Here is a 19393-nt window from a genome sequence, read left to right as displayed (position 1 = left end):
GCCAGCCAATCTGATGAAAGGAGCCATCTACCTGACGATTCCTGCGATCCTCCATCAGGGATGACTTTACGTTAGGCAGGCAAAACAACTTGGCAGGTGGGCCGTGGCACAAAGTGCCACATTTGAGTACCGAGAAGAGAAACAGAATAGGTGAGGGTTAGTAACAAATTATAACTACCATGTTACTTATGTTTTAGTGCTAATGACTGACAACAGAGATGCAGTCTGTACAGTTAATCAGCAGCTTTAGTCAGGGTGTGCTAAACTGAAGTAGTGAGTCTTCAGCCGGGATTTGAAAGCTGAGACCGAAGGGGCATCTCTTATAGTAGCAGGCAGACCATTCCACAGTTTAGGGACCCTGTAACTAAACGCTCGACCTCTCACTGTTATTTTATTAATTTTAATAGAATACAGTAATCCCTCCTCCATCGCGGGGGTTGCGTTCCAGAGCCACCCGCGAAATAAGAAAATCCGCGAAGTAGAAACCATATGTTTATATGGTTATTTTTATATTGTCATGCTTGGGTCACAGATTTGTGCAGAAACACAGGAGTTTGTAGAGAGACAGGAACGTTATTCAAACACTGCAAACAAACATTTGTCTCTTTTTCAAAAGTTTAAACTGTGCTCCATGACAAGACAGAGATGACAGTTCCGTCTCACAATTAAAAGAATGCAAACATATTTTCCTCTTCAAAGGAGTGCGTGTCAGGAGCAGTGACTGTCACAGAGATAGAGAGAAAAGCAAACAAATCAATAGGACTGTTTGGCTTAAGTATGCGAAGCACCGCGGCACAAAGCTGTTGAAGGCGGCAGCTCACACCCCCTCCGTCAGGAGCAGACAGAGAGAGAGATAGAAAGAGACAGAGTTTGTTTTTCAAGCACAAATCAATACGTGCCCTTCGAGCTTTTAAGTATGCGAAGCACCGTGCAGCATGTCATTTCAGGAAGCAGCTGCACAAAAGATAGCAACGTGAAGATAATCTTTCAGCATTTTTAGACGAGCGTCCATATCGTCTAGGTGTGCGAACAGCCCCCCTGCTCAATCCCCCTACGTCAGGATCAGAGAAAGTCAGCGCAAGAGAAAGAGAAAAGTAAGCTGGGTAGCTTCTCAGCCATCTGCCAATAGCGTCCCTTGTATGAAATCAACTGGGCAAACCAACTGAGGAAGCATGTACCAGAAATTAAAAGACCCATTGTCCGCAGAAACCCGCGAAGCAGCGAAAAATCCGCGATATATATTTAAATATGCTTACATATAAAATCCGCGATGGAGTGAAGCCGCGAAAGGCGAAGCGCGATATAGCGAGGGATTACTGTAGTACTGTATCAAAGTACCTAAAGTATCCATACTTGACCTCTTCCCTGTTAGCACCAGCTTTGTTGTGCAGATGCACGTTTTAGGGAGAGCTGTGAATTGCTCACCGCCTTAAAAAAAACAGAGAAATCACCAGTGTTAAAGTAACATTAAGGCTTTGGACTTCAAACCCTGAGATTGTGAGTTTGCATCTCATCACTGACGCTGTGTCTCCCTGAGCAAAATCACTTCACCTGCCTGTGCTGCAATTGGAAAGAACTAAAAGAAATGTAACCAATTGTATCTCAAGTGTTGAAAGTTGCTTTGGATAAAAGCATCAGTCAAGTAAGTGAATGTAAAATGTATATCAGAAAATTCATGTTGCAACTATAATTGTAAGGTTAAAGTTGGTGATTTTGTTGAGAACATTTTCAAACCTGCGTACTTAATTGAGATTTGTGGAAGGCCGGTATGTAACCCAGTGGCATTGTATACCAGTCCTGGATAGTTACCAGTCTATTGTAGGGAAAAGTAATGCACAGTAACTCAGGCCTTATTTACAATCAATTAACCTAATACATATAATATATGAATATGAGAGGTGAACAGGAATACCCAGAGAACAACCCACAGAGATATTAGGAAAAGTCCACACAGACAATAACTTAACTCTGTGATTCCAACCCAGGACACTGCATCTGTGAGGCAGCAGTATGACTTAACATTGAGTGCTTCCAAGAGAGAGAGAGCAAAAATCTGCTGTCACACTCAACAGCTTTTGTTAATCAGAAACAAAACTAGTGACTTTCAGAGTTAAGCTGAAAACTGGATGGACTGAAACTAAAATGACTGCAAATATAAAATATTGATGGAGTTAAGGAAAAATGAATGAATCGAACATTAGGACGCATTAACTGGTGAGCTACCATACAAGCTTGATGGACTGAATGGTCTCCTGTCCTAAAATGTGTTTCACAGGGAGGACTAATAGTGATAAAGACTTTCAAGGGGACTTTTTCCCCTAAATGATGAAAATTTTGAATGCAAACTATAATTTGAAAATGAGATGGCTGGAGACATTGGCGCAAGATAGAAATCAGTGGAAGAGCAACTGTTGAAGACTTGAATTGAAGTAAAAAGGCCAAATGAAAAGAATGTGAAATGGCGTTATTCCAGGTGTTTCTTTGTTGAGCTACTGCTTGGTGAAACTGATACTTTATTTGTGAGCCTGTACTGACTGAATAGTTTAAAGTAAAGTTCAAGAGGCCTTTGAGGTGAGCAGCACTAAGACACTTTACATTTAATGATTAATAGAGTTACAGAGACACATGTCTGTGTATTGTAAGTGTAAGCAAAGGACCTTTCTCAAGTTTGTCTTTGCACAAATAAATAAGTCGCAATAACTAAACTGGCAATTTTGTGTTTTTTGTTTTTTTTTTTTTTTACAGTTTAGCTCCCTAGTTACTAAGGTGTTACATTCTTGCAATATTTATATAATGGAATCATACTAGGCCATCTGAAAATTTACAGGAAAAAAATTTAAAAACTGTGTCGCTAAATTAGGAACCCCCTCATATGTGCATGTTTGCATATATATACTCTTTGGGTGTGTGTATGTGTAAATGAGGGATATTCAAAAAATTTTTTAACTCTGTTTATTAAGAATTTAAAAAACAAATGACATCACTTTTCTACATAGTTACCTCCTTTGCGATGCAATTTTCCCAGCGTCATACCAACCTTTTAATGCCCAATTACTACTCCTTATGCCTTCACCGTTTCCAATGAAAATACAAAAGTTCAGAAACATCTTGAACGTCCCACGTATATGTAATTCTAACGTGTGCACTGTTAATATTTAAGATCTTATAATGTCACATTATATTTTTTAAATTTAGTGTTTCACATATTAGAAACTGTGGGTGGATTCAAGTGTATATTCAAGAGTAGATAGACCCTGTTCAGAGCTGATTTCTTCCTCATTCCCACTATTACTGTCAGAAGTGACACCTCCCCACACCTTGTCCAAGTTTCATCAGTCCAAAGACATACAGGTTGGGTGGATTGGTAATGCTAAATTGGCCCTAGTGTGTGTTTGTGTGCAAGTGTGTTCACCCTGTGATAGACTGGCATCCTGTCAACGGATTGTTTGTGCCTTGTGCCTGATGCTTGCTGGGATGGGCCCGAGCTCCCCTGCATCCGTGTTCAGAATAGTCAAGTTTGGATAATGGGTAGATAGGTAGCATATTGTTTGTGACAGTAAATTGTCAGTGCAGGATTCCGCATAAAAGAAGACATTTTAAAACTGCCTGTGATTCTTTGTATCGTTCTCTACGTACTGTAGCTCCTCTAGTAGGATTGTGTAGTAAGGAGTGGTTTATTGAGAATGTTCTTTGCTTATACGTTCCATACTGTTTTTTAGTTTCTCGTATAGGGAAAGTATTGTAATCGTCCAGTGTTGAGATTTTGATGAATCTCGACGTTTTATCTTTCTTTTTTAACATTTTATTGAATTTATACAAGCAAGTCAAATTTTACAAAACTAGGTTCAAGTCCAGTCAAGTAGCTCTCGACGTTTTAGACCTCCCGGACTTTCTCGTATATGAAGTACAGGGAAAGTATTGGAATCGTCCAAAAATTCCATTTCGAGATTTTGATGAATCTCTACCTTTTAGGCCTCCCTGAGTCTGAAAATACCATTTTTGGAATTATGTCTTTGTGTGTGTGTGTGTGTGTGTGTGTGTGTAAACACAATAACTTGAGTACGCTTTCACTTAGGTCAGAATTTGGCATATAAATATTAGGTACATAGTCTAGATTTCTATCAACTTTTGGGCTATTTCTGTTAACTGGAAGTGGTACTTTACCTTTTATTCATGCAGCCGCAGAGTCTGATTTATTCAAGTTTAATCATATAATAATTGTTGAATATAGTATAAATTTGATTTGTTGTTGATGACTCGTTAATGTACATAATATAAAAATATAATCATTGTCTTGCAGTTTACTCCTCAAATATCCATCCCTATATCTGAGTATACCAGAAAGTCGAGGGGAGACCACTCCTGATTTTTTTTTTGTTTTTTTTTTTGTTTTGGTCTTGTAGATAGCATTACTGCTTTGAATTTATTTGCTCTTCTTGTCATTTCTACAGGCATCATTACCCAGTACGTTTTGCTTTTCTATTGTAACATTTCTATTTATAAATGAAGAAAAGCCTTAAAAACCTATAATCTCTGCTAGATTCCAATCTTTTTAAAATAAAATGTGCAATCAACAGATTGCTGGTAGCATGCTGAGCACTAATTCTGTATAGAAATTATTAAGAAAACAAATCCTTATAAGTAAAATGCTCTACATTTTTCTAGTTGTCTTTGTTGAATATCTCTTTTTGCTTTGCTTATTTTTTTTAACTTGGAGTAACTATTTGCTGCTGATTGTTCTGGTTTTGTGCAATTTGGAAGGAGCTTGAGGTATGTTTAATGTTAGTTAACAGTTTGGGGTCTTGGATTATTGTTTAGTGAGTCAGTCTGCATTATTATTATTACTAGAAGCATAGACTTCGGTTTAAGTCATAGTAACAGAATTAAAGATCTAAAAAAATGTCAGTTTTGTGCTAGTCTTGCGAGGTCCCCCAGTGTTAAAGTAGATGTTCATGTTGACTAATTTCTTAATGGGGGAGTTCTTGTTAATTACACTCCACATTAAATGTGACATCTTGTTTCCCTGTTTTTCCACACTGTCTGCAGATTCTAAATGACCTTGTAACATGTAACTTACTGTTCTAAACTATTGTATTTAAGATCTTTAATCTTACAAATAGGTTGCAGGGAATGACATATGGGTAAGTAATAATAGAAAGAAGCAGCTTATTCATTCTTGTATAATCCTGTTTCCTAGCAGCATGATTGAAGGTGTTGGTTTCAATCCTTAAATTGAGTGCTCCCTGAAGATGGTTAGGAGCCTAATTCATGCCAGTGCTGAACAATTCTTAAGTCTCCTTTTCATGTTAATAGCATCAATCCTTGTGTCAGATCTAAATAAGTTCAGTCATACATAACAAATGTAAGTATCAGTTTATGAAGGGATTAGATTAGGTGGACATTCTATTTTATTTTCTAAGTTATTTAGGTGTAGAATGAGACATAAGCTCAAATGTTTGCAATAGTAGTCAATCCCCTGACAGTGAAACTGTAGGGAATTTGCACATTGTAGTTTTATTTATTGTATATTCATTTGTTTATTGTAGGGCTGAGATTTTGTCCCACCATTGTATACCAAAATAAAGATCTAACATTCTTCTTCTTCTCCTTTCGGCTGCTCCCGTTAGGTTTCGCCACAGCGCATCATGTTTTTCCATATCTTGCTCTATTACATCCACTACCTGCATGTCCTCTTGCACCACTTCCATAAACCTTCTCTTAGGCCTTCCTCTTTTCCTCTTGCCTGGCAGCTCTATCTTTAGCATCCTTTTCCCAATACACTTAGCCTTAAACATTGTGAAATAAAAATTTATTTTAGGTCCAGCCCAGTGAATTTTGATGTAATTTTTAATAAAGTTAAGGTTTTTATTGATACTATTTGCAATTAGTATTATTTTAAGTGACCATGAATACTCTTTGACAAAGACAAATGTCAACAGAAAAGGTTTATTTCTATAGGTTGCTTTGTGAAAACTATATATACTGCTTTTCCCAGTGTAACAAAGAGACAAGAGGAGATAATAATCGATCTTTGGGGCTCCACAAAGGCTAACCCCATATATATAAATAAAATGCAAGGTATAGTGTGTTGAAAAAGAAAAGAAACTTCATGATAAAGCAAGTCTCTAGAAAGACGGATTTAGGTGGCATTGCTTCCGTTGATGAAGGTTCATGGCAGGAAGAGGTGGGTCCAGGTGGGTGGAAACCGGTAGTGACATCAGAGATATCATTGTTGTCAATATTCTGGTCTGCAAATAGAGGAAACGTCATCAGTCGACAGCGCCCTCTGGCTTTCCAGTGGAAGATTACAATTATCGGAGCCCTTAAACTGTCCCCTATGCGTAGCACACGCGTGTGACGCTAGTCTTTTCTCCTCTGCCTTGTCGTTAGCTAAGTGATCAGCTCCTGATTAGACAGAAAAAGTTGTGCCTTTGCTGGGTTTAAATGTTCCCCTTTCTAATGGCGTAGTAATCTGCGAAACACTTAGCATTTTTTTTAATGTGCCAATATGCTTAACACATTTACATATCAGAAGCATGATGAATATGAGTATCTTTTCTGATCATATCACTATTGCATAATTTGATTTGATTTACTTTTTTATTTGGTTAAAAAAAAACTTAAATAATGGGAGAAAACACGTGTTATTGTCATCATATCTGTCTTGCTGTCCAAATGAAATGCCTCGGATTCCATTGGACTAATTTCATTGAAATTCAGTTGTACATTAATTGTTCAAGCAAATTTTTGGGAAAAGTTCAATTACTGCTGAGCTATGTAGAATAGAGTATATTGTATACTGCATATATTTCAAATTAAAAAAAAATATAATGGTGTAGCTGCACTTGTTCAAGGTTTTCAAAAATCTTCAGCTTATTTCATAGAACAATTGAGGCAGTGAGTGTGAGGCATGTGCAAATAATTCCAGTATTCAGTGTATCTTCATATTTAAAAGGTTTAGTAAAACTCATAGCAAAAACAGTTAACACATACTGTATTAGTGTTATTTTAAATTTGAATAAACAGAAATGTGATATAAATGTCACAAAGATGTAAAAGTGCTTGAACACACTTGTTACACCTATGTACGTTATCTGATTTGTTTATTTGTCTCGTGTTTCTTGCAAGAAAGCCTGTTATTTGTACCGTGTTTGTGCTGAGCATAGTCCTCCCCTTGGACTGTATTTAAAAAAAAAAGGGTTAGGATAATAAATAAATAATTTATTTGACTATTAAAATATGCACATCCATCAGTGGCAAGGTAAGTGTATATCCAAAATATAACAGCTTTGTCCAGATTGGAGAACTTGATAATGATCAGAGCACTTGCAACTACAGTATCTGTTCAAATATCTGTAGTTATACAAGCTTTTCATTCTTCTTTCAGAATTTTCCAAGCCAAGAGTGACAACATGAATCACTCAATAATAACTATAACTATCATCATATAAAATTGGATGCATATATTTTGTCCATTTCATTCTGTTGAGGTCTAGTTCTGCCATAAGATAGAGATGGGGGTGTTGGAAAACATAGCGACATTAAATACATTTTAAATAATTTGTTTCTGACAGTCAATGTTTAACTTTGTTAATGTCTCATGCAGAAAATATGTTTGGTTCAGAAACTTGAATTTTAGGTGAATTGCTGTTTCTGTTGTGAAGAAATCTTCAGAAAGTTGGTCTCGTCCGTTACAGGAGATGGACGTCTGAAGCGGAGCTCCGTTAGCAGGGGCTTTATTTTCCCATGTATTTCTTATTATTTAGAGGTATCCTGTATTTACCCAACCCAAGGAACTTCCACTACAATATATAATATATAAACATGAGTAACAAGAAGAGAGGTCAGAAAGAACCGGAAAAGAAACTTAAAGCTACATCAAAGCCTGGACAGACATCAAGCCCGAGTACGAGGTACGGCCTCTCGGAGACTGACCTGGAACAGGCAGATGAATGCGCAGACTTCCTAGGAACCCACTCCACTGCATCGTCGCCAGTCGAGAGCGAAAATGGGAGCGAGGGTTCAAGTGATGCAGGTCACGATGGATCGTCGATTTCAGAGGATCATTCGAAACTAGAAAAGGCTCTGCAGTACGTGCTCCCATCTACTCATCGCGAGCCTGCAGCATCGGCTGTAATAGGAGCTGCAATTCCACCCGCGGAGCACGAAAGCTGAAATGATCTGTCCAAAGTGAAAGAGATGATTGCACTACTGGCTACTGCTACGGCTATAAGTGAGGTTAAGAAAGACTTAAGAAGGATAACAAGGACAGGGAAACGCGTCTATTTAATCGTTTTGACGCGATCTTTAAAGGCATATTGGGGAAATTAGAGGAACACATTGAAGAAAATAGATCTAAACTGAAAAAACTTGCCGATCAGCTGGATGACGTTAAGCAGGCATTCACGGCTCGAATTGAAACAGTGGAACAATTGGCATCTAATGCCGATGAAAAAGCTACAGCTGCGAATTCGGGATGCAAAAAACTCGGAGACAGACTTGCAGCCCTGCAGGATGGGTGCAGAAGGAATAATTAAGAATCGAAGGTCTACCTGAGAAACGAGAAAGTACAAACCCAGTGAAATTTGCAGTAGAATTATTCTCTAAAATAATTGGAGATGACTTTAAACCAGATACCGAGATAGCAGCAACTTATTGTATACGCAGTTCAAATACAGTACCTTTAAACCTAGGTCTTTTATTGTCCGCTTGGAGCGACTACGATGTAAGCTTGAGGTGATGGCACTTCTCAGACACAAGCAAGAGATTATATTTGAAAATAATCTTTCGCATTTTCCCTGACTTCTTACCTTTAACAAAACGGGCAGCCTTCTTCATCATTAAACAGCTGTTACGGAAAGCCGATATCAAATACATGTATCCTGCCAGACTGAAAGTGGAAGTTCATGGCCAATTTTATGTATTTTCAAGCAAGGAGGAAGCTGAAAAGGAATTAAAGAAGCTTTTCCCGACACTCTTCTGAAAGACAATAAGGAGCCTTACCTTGTCATGGCATGGCAAGGAGCTATCACACATCCTTATCTTTACTTGGTCGCTATATGTTTATGTTTTTTAAGTAAGCTTTATGTTTTAATTACAGTTAGACGTGAGTGTGTGGAAGTAAAGTGTTTTTTTTTTTTTTATTTCTTTTACTACCCTAAAGGAGACTCTTTAACATCATACCCTTGGTTTATTGTTATTTCTGTTATTGCATTAGGATTTTCTATGCATATCCTAGACCACTTTTTAACACCAATCCCAGGGTTCATTATTTTATTATCTTACTAGACATTAAGCCCGTTACAATAACGGGCTCAAGAACAGTAGTCCATAAACATTAGTAGGAACAGTCTATATTAAATGGCAAGGGACCTTTTACCTCATTAAATTTTTTCCGTAAAATGCCTGTAATTTTCTCTGACAGTAATACTAGCTTTACTGTCCATAATATGTGTTTAATTTTCTGTCACAACAGTGGGCAATCGGCAGATTCTCCCCAGCAACTGATGTAATGTGCACGAAAATAAATCTACTTTTAAAAGTCATCGTATTGTAATATCATGAAAATTCGTATATTTAGGAAAACCCCTTCAACGACTGACACTTTACCAGGCCAAGCTTCTTAATCGCAAATGTGACATCCTCAGAGTGAACACTTGCACAACAATGGGGAAGCTGGTCTCCGCGTCTCAGTACCCGATTGGATTTTTCGTGTTTTCTGTTTTAGGTCTTACGTCATTTACCGAAATCCGATTGGATCGGCCGCGTGATATTTTATAGGTCCTGCCTTCTCTATCTTGTGTGACGTGTCAGGCGGCCTTTGAAGCATCTGCTTTGAAAGCGTCGCACCGTGCCCCGCGCATGCGCACTTCACCAGAAGACACACACACACGGACACTGGATGCACACAGGGGTTTTATTAAAGAGGATTATTTTAAAATTGTTGAAGATTATATTTTAAGCATAAAGACTGTTAATGATTATATTTTTGGCAGATAGTATTTAAACTTTAGCTGCAATAGATATCTCTACTTTTTAATTTTCAAACTCCGCTGCGCTGGGGCTTGTTTTGTTTTGGACGTGCTCTCTCTCGGTATGTCAGAGGACTGGGACATTGTGAAGTGGGGTCTCGCCTCATGTGGGGAGGCAAAATGGGGGGGTAATGGGGGGAGAGAAGGAGAGCAGGCTATATCTAATCTATCCTTTTAATCCTTATAATTATAACTATCAACGCAACAATAGGCTGTATGGCAATAACATGGGGAAATTGGAAATTAAGATTAAAACTGCCTCACTACCAGTTAAGACTATAAAATGACATTAAAAATTCAGAATCAACGTCTCCATGATGGGACAGTTAATTTTGTGAGCTGGAATGTTAAAGGCCTGAATCACAAATTAAAGAGAGAGAAAGTATGCTCTCATCTAACAGGCTTAAACGCTAAAATAGTATTTTTACAGGAGACCCACTTACTAAGCAAGGATCAAGTCCGGCTACAAAAAGACTGGACTGGCCAAATGTTCCATTCTAGCTTTACAAAGAAAACTAGAGGTGTGGGAATTCTCATACATAGAACAGTCCCATTTGTAGCATCAGATGTACTATCGCAGGGGTAGGCAACGTCGGTCCTGGAGTGCCTGGAGTTAGTATGTGCAGGTTTTTGTTCCAACCCAGTTCCTTAACGAGAACTCAACTATTGCTGATGAAGCACATATTGCTTAAGTGACATTTTAATGCTTCATTTTAGAGGTCTCGCTTGTTAAGGTTCTCCAACCTTAATTGCTTATTTCAATCTTAAACTGCTGCATTCAGTGTTTTAATTGCTCCTTATTAGCAATAAGATGTAAAAGACAAAGCAGCCAGCAGTTCTCCAGCTAGCTTTTTTCCAATTACATCTGTGTGTGTTCACCATGCACGGTTTGATTTAATAAAACACTTAATAGAAAAATGTGACAGACTGAAAATGATCTGTTTTAGGCTTCAAATCATTTGGATGATATCCTTGGAAAGGAAAAAAATCTACGATATAAAAGCCTTACATTGCACAGACTAACAAGCCATAAAATTAAATAAGGTCTGAGATTGGCAATGATTGGTTTCTAATTAAGCAATTGGGTTGGAATGAAAAACTGTAGCCACTGCGGCTCACCAGGACCGACATTGCCTACCCCTGTTTTACATCTTATTGCTAATAAGGAGCAATTAAAACACTGAATGCAGCAGTTTAAGATTGAAATAAGCAATTAAGGTTGGAGAACCTTAACAAGCGAGACCACTAAAATGAAGCATTAAAATGTCACTTAAGCAATATGTGCTTCATCAGCAATAATTGAGTTCTCGTTAAGGAACTGGGTTGGAACAAAAACCTGCACATACTGTGGCACTCCAGGACCGACGTTGCCTACCCCTGTACTATCGGATCCTGAAGGGAGATATGTGATGGTCATGGGCAACTTATTTAACTGTAAAATGATTTTGATAAATGTTTATGCACCCAATGTCGATGATAAGGAATTCATGCAAAATCTATTTTTGCTGGCAGGACATATTTGCCATCTGACAATAAGCATCACCTGATTACCCCTCCCTTCATTCTTATGGCCTAATCCTGAGGTGTTAAGATCGATGGCCGATGGCCGCTTAACAATGGCGCCCAAAAGCAAGAAGGGAGCATGGAGTAGAACCTGCATCGTCGTACAGCATTCATGTTTTAATTCAATAGTGTGAGATACAGTAGAAAATGCATACAGACATACAAAATGCACTTGCAGGTGAACTAAATATTTTTTGTGATGTTTTAATGCAAAATGTGAGTTGTAGACACCAGCATTTTGTAAATGTTTAGGCAAAACAAGCTTATTCAGTTTGTTTGGGTTGAAATAAGCTATGAGAATAAACGTTAGAAAACATGAGTAGCTCTTGGCCATTTTCATTTTGTAAAAGTAGCTCTCGGGGGGCAAAAAGGTTGGAGACCCCTAGCCTAAGGTAATGATGAGCTCTAATGCTTTTAAATGCCATTTAATTGCTTATGTTTTATATGCTACCATTACTCACACAGGCAAAAGCCTTGCATGCAGTTTGTTTAGCCTTCTATCTGTAATAAAGCTCGGCTCCTGCATTTTTCACAACAAAGTTTGCCTGCTTGCTTCCTCAGAGAGAATTATGATCTTGCTTCACAGCTCGAGTCACTGAAACTCAAAACAAGGCAAGTAAGAAGGACATACAGGCAAGATGCCTCTCTAACAAAATAAATGGTGTCCTTTTAAAGTTGTTCCGGGCCTAGACTTTTCATAGCTAAAAGCATAAAAACAAGAAAATGCTCTCCAGCTTGTAGCTACTTGAATTTACCATAATAGAAAAGTTTTTACTATTCATTATAATTGTCAGAAAAATCTGTATTGCATATAATATTTGTATTAAGTTATTCAAGCGTAAAATTTTTGGGTATTCTGATGAAGAATTAAAGAGACTGAATAAATCTTAGCCTATGATATGCAAGGCTGATGTTTTCATTCATTAATTTCTTGGTGCTGGAGCCACTGAAATAAACAGAACGTACAGCAGCTTGATTCCCAGAATAGGCCTATTTATGACAAGAATTAAAGGATGCTTGACAGGCTTTAATGGAGTATTCAACCTTTTTAATGCCATGAAGTGTTTTCTTGTTCTGACAGTTTGGCCTTTTTTTGTTCCCTTGCAACACATTTTTTTTATCACTGTACTTGATTCTTACAAATGTTTGCTATACGTTTTGTTCATTTACAAACTACTACTTTTTTAACAGATCAGATGATGCTGTCTAGGCTTAGAGTGCTGTCCAGGCCATGTGCCTGTGCTTGCAGAGCTGTGCACACAAAAGAGAAAGGAAAACCCCTGATGCTAAATCCAAGAACAAACAAGGTAAGTAGGAATGGGACAATATTTGATTTATGATTCTTAGGGAACTATTAGTAGCTTTGTAACATCTTGCCAGTGAGTCTCATGGTTGTTAACATTTGTTCTCTCTGACAATTTTAATTTCAAATCAGTGTTGACACCGGAGCATTCCTTATACCTTCACATAGATGGCGCACCACATACATTAGCTACAGAGTTTGCTATTACTGTGCATGGTGCCAAAAGACAAAAAAACCTGATACTTGGCCTCAGCATATTGATGAAATGTCATGACAAACAATATTATAGGGTTGTAATGTAGCATTTTTTTCTCCTTTTTGCTTCCTCTTCTTAACACAAATGACTGGAGGAATGGCATCATCACTGTCATCAAGCATGTCCACGCTAACTTCCAAGGCCTCCCACAACACAACCAAACAGAAAATTTTCCAAACAGAATAGTGTGCACGGTTTTGGATATGAACAAGTGCATTTTTGCTTTGCGCTCTCCCCCACCATAAACTATCGACTTTGGGGGTATGGAGTGGTGAAAGCTTTAGATTCATCAAAAATTTCGATCTCCGGTTTTCGATGGATCTCAGCGTTTTAGGGTCCCTTGATAGCGAAAACATTGATATCTCGATAATGGTATGTCTGTCTCTTTGCATGTGTGTCTGTGCGTCACAGTTTCTTGAGTACAGTCTAAAGCTAAAACAGCTGGATGGGAAAATACAAAACTTGAAACTTAAGCCTTTTATGAGTTGACAATGTGCTGATTAGTTTTTGAGCCAAATCGGGCAAGAGAAAGAGGTACTCCAGAAATCGTCATTTTCAAAACTTGAATCAGATGTATGGACTTACTACAGATTGAAATGGTACACTGGTAAAGAACTACTGGATGTAAGCAGTGCAACTCAAATGTTAATTACACTGGTCAATAAGCATTTTGCTACTGGGATTCTTTTACCTGTTCTTTAACAAATTTCACTTGCTGACTGCAAATCTGAAAACTGTTTTCGTCCAGCACGTCCCATTTTTTAGTTATGATGTTCCAGGTCTTGGACAACTAGGGTGACTGGACAGTAAAGTTCGATAACCATTTTGATAAATACTGGCAATTCTACTAGGGATGCCACACACTACTAACAGCTGTGAGTTGTTTACCTTGTCATTATTAATTTTATTTAAAAAGTATTCATTTTTAATTAGCGGAAAAAATATTTGTTACTGATTACCAAGTCTTATATGACTCTTAAGCATAACGACACAACTCAGACTTGACGCTGCAGTAGGTAATCGGTTTTACTGTTTCCTTAACATAACATTGCATTTCAGGACATTTTGTTCATTAGATTCACCGTTACTTTGAAAATTTTGTCAAGGCGATGGACAGAAACGTTGATGCGTTTCAGCATTTAAGAAATAAGTTTGGTCTTGAATAAAGTGAAGCCAAAACTAAGGAAGGTGTTTTTGTTGGTCCTGAAATCCATGAACTGATGCTTGCCGATGAGTTCAAAAGGAAACTGAAGCCCACTGAATCGGCAGCATTGGAAGCATTCGTGCCTGTTGTCCAGAATTTTCTTGGCAGTCACAGAGCAGAGAGTTATGCTGAGCTTGTAGAGAATATGCTGCTATTGTCTTCTGGTTTGTTTTCAGAATGAACACATCAAAATAATTTTGGTGGGACAGAGTTCAAACTCCAGATATTGTGCTGATGTATTTATACTGATATTCAAATGTGTCAAAACGTCAATGATGTGTATCTCGAAAACCTGACGTGCTGGTCCATACAACGTCCTCCTACTCGCACGTGCGTGAAAATATGTTAGTCAAATTATGGTGGATTCTGAATGCGCGCAGTGCTGTGAAAAAAGGTTTGTTTGTTTTTTTTTTTTTTTAAAAAAAACAGCAATGATGTTTTGTTCCACATCTTCCAAATGCTGATGTTAATTGTTCATTACTAATCAAGTATTTCTTCTTAAATTTCATTCTATGTTTATGTACATGTTATGAAGTCACTTTGTAGACACGCTTCCAATAAAATGTTACTGAAATTTGTCACATTATATTAATCTTCTCCGTGCATGGTTAAGTAATTTGTGAAAAAGCCAGTACTTCATATACAGTATATCAGTGCATGCTGATTCAGTCAAAATAAAATCGCTATCAAGTCTGAATCAAATCGGGACGTCAGTGCTGATACCCAGCCGTAGTAACCAGCATACCCTGCGGATGTGTATAAGGGTACACCGGTCAAGGAATGCTGCCGCCCAGCGCACTGGAGGAGCATAGAGTCTCCCTATGTCCATCCAACACATTGGTGTCCCAGCTCAGCTACCAGGATGCTAGTCCCTCCATTTGTCCTTCAGTTATGGCATGGTATGTCTGCCTCCTGGCTGAGATATGGAACACCTTTTCCTCTAACCACCCATTAGGCTGGACTCCTGGCCAGGCAAGGGAATAGAGTTCTTCACAGCTGGGACTCCAATCCATCCTGGCCATTCATCACACCTGGTAACCTATAGTACATTGAACCTATAAATTAAGGTGCAGTTTATATGAATACATTTTAACATTTTAAATGAAGGTGCAGTTTATATGAATACATTTTTACATTTTAATATAGTAATTTTAAGGAAGCCTTCACTCAAAGTATTATTTATTGGTAAAGGTAAAGAGATGCAGTGGGTGTAAGGGCTCATTCTGTTCAGATTTTAACCATTTAACGTGGAAGATTTGTGATGTGACCATTAATATAATCAAATATTACCAAAAATTATCAGTTGTGCGTAATGGCCACTTGCTTGAAGTAATCAATTGGTAAAAATCTTGTACGAAGCATGACACCACCCTGTAGGCAATAGTTGATCAGGAGGTATAGACATAACGTTTAAACTGTGTGTAGCAGACTGTTTGAGAGGCTTGCTTTGTTCTCTCTCTTTTTTTAACACATAGTGGGTTCCTCTTGATTTTACTTTTACTATTTACTACTGTTTGTACATCTTGCTCTGCACTACCAAAAAATATAAATCACAATGAGAACACCCTCCTGAAGTTTTAGTCACTTGTTCTTCAAGTAAGTTGAGAAAAGCAAGTTTAATGTAAAGACTGGCTTTGTGGATGTTACTTTTTCGAAAAAATAAAAGAATCTTGAAAGTGCCGGTTCCACCATTGTACTGGTACCACATTGTTTGTCTGCAAGAAATTCCAGTAAAAATAAACAAGCCAATAAAAAACGGTTTGATGGAAACAAGCTGAATTTGATAATCTTTGCTAATTCTGCTGGGAGAGATATTGGGGTGGTGGGATTTGCACTGAAGATACAGCGAATAATCCTTTTTGTGAGCCCACATATCACAGACAACGTATGCAGTCTCCATTTTATGTTAATTGTTTCTGCTCTTAGTAAAGTTCATCAGCAACAAATTGCAGAAGATGGCCTTTCTGAAGAGATCATCCACCCCATTTTGCTTTTTTTTAAAGGTATTAGGTATTCACTGTGTCCTATAAAACTGCATATTGAAGGGGTTGCCTTTTCATTATTTTCTCAGTCTCCAGTTGAAGTTAGTGGCACTACCTAATTGTTTTATTTTTGGAAATAAAATTATTCCCTACTTTTACAGGTTTTCTCACAACAACAGAACAAATGAGTAGTTAGGACTTTTTCAGTTAACCTACTGACACCTCTGGCAGCAGTATATTGTCTTTTTGGAAAAGATAACCGTATTCCTTTCCCATGCTGTTTGCATAGCCTGATAAGATTTCACTGCCACTAATGGATTGACCTTGTTAGTTTGATTTTGCTGACCTTAGTATGCAAACTGCAATGAGATCATAGGCACTACAGCCCATAAACTCAGGTTTTTGATTATAGTGAGGTTTTAATTGACATATGGAGGTTAAAGTACATGATCTAAGTCTTTGCATGCATCTACTGTACATATCATCTTACAATTGTTAATGCTGTGTTTGTCTTATCTTTTTTCTTTTACAATTTACGTTTTCTAGTATTTCACAGTGCGTGACTCTGTTGGCACAAACCATTTATTTTAGGCAAAGGAGTGTTTGCATGGACTGGGTAAGTAGTCAGAGAGGTATAGAGAGCAAGCCAATGATTATAGAATGTTATATTTTTCTTGCTGCTTACAACAATGAAGGACAGTAGCTTATCAAAAATATATTTTGAAACCAGAATTAGGATATATATTTTATCATGTTATCATAACATTTATGTATTGTTATACCTATGCCACACATGCAATAATCAGGCTGGGATTTGAACACAAGGCAGTGGAGTTTTGCGTGAGAGCAGCAGTAACCAACATGGCACTTCCTCATGTTGAATGATTACATGTAATTCAGTTACAGAATCGTGTTTCTTTTTGACCAGCTGTGCTACCTGTCTGAAATGGGTTGAAATCTAAATTATCAATGTAGATCTCAGCGTATTCAGTGTTAGCAGTGCATCATCATTTGGAATGTATTTTATAATACATGTAGTGCAATGTGTTGCATTTTTCATTTCAACAGATGGAGCATCAGAAACATTACCACTGCTTTAATGAATCCCATACCAAATGGCATATAACAGAGACAAAGCAACTGGGTGGACACACAGATACAAAGACACACACTTTTTTATCAAGGTGGATAAGCAAATTTCTACAACTGCACTTGATATCTGTCTATCCGGCACTTAACTGTCTGTTGGAAATATTCTGCATTAATGTTTGCAATGCACTGTCTGTTGAAATGTATTTTGTAATGCATGTAGTAATTAAAATGTACTACATTTTACACTCCAATAGGTGGCACATTACAAACATTAGCACCGCTTTTACAAATCCCATACCAAATGCCATATAACAGAGATATAGAAACCAGATGGACACAGAGACATACACAATGACCCTTGTCCTTTTACTAATGTGCATATTACAGTAAATTAAATATCCCAGAAATTAGTAAACATTTTTATCATTGTACAGCAACACATTATAGAATATTTGGTTAAAAAATGTGGTACAAACATGTATTTTTAGGAAAATATAAAATTTGACAAACCTGACAAATATCAGATTTTATGGAAACTGCTATATAAGTCAACAGTTACCGTATATACTCACGGATAAGTTGGGACTTGATTTTACAGTATAATTTCTGGTATTTTATAATGTCATTGTATAAGTCGAATGCTGAAACTCACGCTATTGGTCCAAGAGATTATGATATGCTAACGCCCCCCTCAGAGTGTAACCACGGAGCATACTGCCTTTTTTTTCTTTGTGAGTGCAGCAATGCGCTGTATCAGCATGTGCTCCTAACCTCTCTCTTTCTCTCTATTGTGCCTACGTGACCACACGGTAATACTCAAACTATTCCGAAGCAACGTTTGCATTGATTTGTGTTTTTTGTATCTCACACCCTCATACACCTTTATTGTAAGAGCATCCCTTATCTGCGATAGAGTGTTCAATTAGAAGAATATATGAAACTGGTTTTAAATTAAACGTCATTGAAGTAGTAAAAGAGATTGGTAACTGTGCTGCTGCAACAAAATTCGATGTGTCTGAGAAACTGATGCAAGATTGGAGGAGGCAAGAAGATGTAAAAAAAAAATAAATAAATAAGTGATGCATTTTTGAATGGCATATAAGTCGGGATCTGATTTTTATGATCAATTTTTCGGGTTTCAAGACCCGACTTATATGTGAGCATATACGGTATATACAAAATGACAATCTGTAAATACACAGTTTTTGTCCATCATCTAAACAGCAAACTATACCAGCAGCAATATCAGTCACACTTGCAAAGCACAGTTTCATTGTCGTCGTGGGTCAGCATACATTTTGAAAGCATACATTATAAGAGATGGCAGTGTTTCATTAAATTAACAATTGAAAAAATTATGTAGTAAAACTTGCTTTAAATCTGATACAGACCATGTCAGTACTGAATTTGCCATTGTTGGATGTTTTTGAAGTTTAGGTGATTTCAGAGAGTCCTTGAACTGTATTTTTCCTGGCTGTTGTATACATTGAAATATTAAAGGCAATTGTAACATTTCAACCTACACAACACATTTATTAGGTTTGGTCACTCAGCCTTGTTTTAATCATTTAGACAGTTGTTTGTTTATGTACTGATGCTGCGTATGGAACTTTTTGAAAGTGACTATGTGCAGTAGTTATGCTGTGATTTTTATTATTTTTTACATAACACACTCTGCACTCCTGGGTGGTAATCACATTGTGTATGGTGTGGAAAATTCAACAGCTTTAGCTCATGACACACTGAAACAACAGTAGACAGACTGTCAGTCCATTGCAGGATGTGTGGTATTATATAATGCGTACCAAAGGGCAATTTTTACAACTGATTACAAGTGTGTTGAGTTCTATATTACTTTTTAAAAACATTTTTTTTTCATATCAGTGTATTGCCTTCAAAATACATAACTATGATTCTGTTGTCTTGGGGAATATTCAGGCTCTGAAGTCAATGCCAACAGTA

At 37.4% G+C, this 19393-nt stretch overlaps 1 protein-coding gene across 1 annotated transcript in view; it reads left to right on the top strand.

Moving 5' to 3' along the window:
- me2 (malic enzyme 2, NAD(+)-dependent, mitochondrial) overlaps positions 1–19393 on the top strand; it is a 58167-nt gene that overhangs the window by 2032 nt on the left and 36742 nt on the right. The window contains exon 2 of the mRNA XM_028802577.2: positions 12786–12901. Within this exon, the coding sequence (XP_028658410.1) occupies positions 12791–12901 (111 nt within the window). The 5' untranslated portion in view covers positions 12786–12790. The remainder of the gene's footprint in view (positions 1–12785; positions 12902–19393) is intronic.

The sequence above is a fragment of the Erpetoichthys calabaricus genome, chromosome 5 (assembly GCF_900747795.2).
Source record: "Erpetoichthys calabaricus chromosome 5, fErpCal1.3, whole genome shotgun sequence".
Taxonomy (NCBI): Eukaryota; Metazoa; Chordata; class Cladistia; order Polypteriformes; family Polypteridae; genus Erpetoichthys; species Erpetoichthys calabaricus.
Note: the sequence above shows the minus strand (reverse complement) of the source record. Positions and strands in the feature narration are given on the sequence as shown.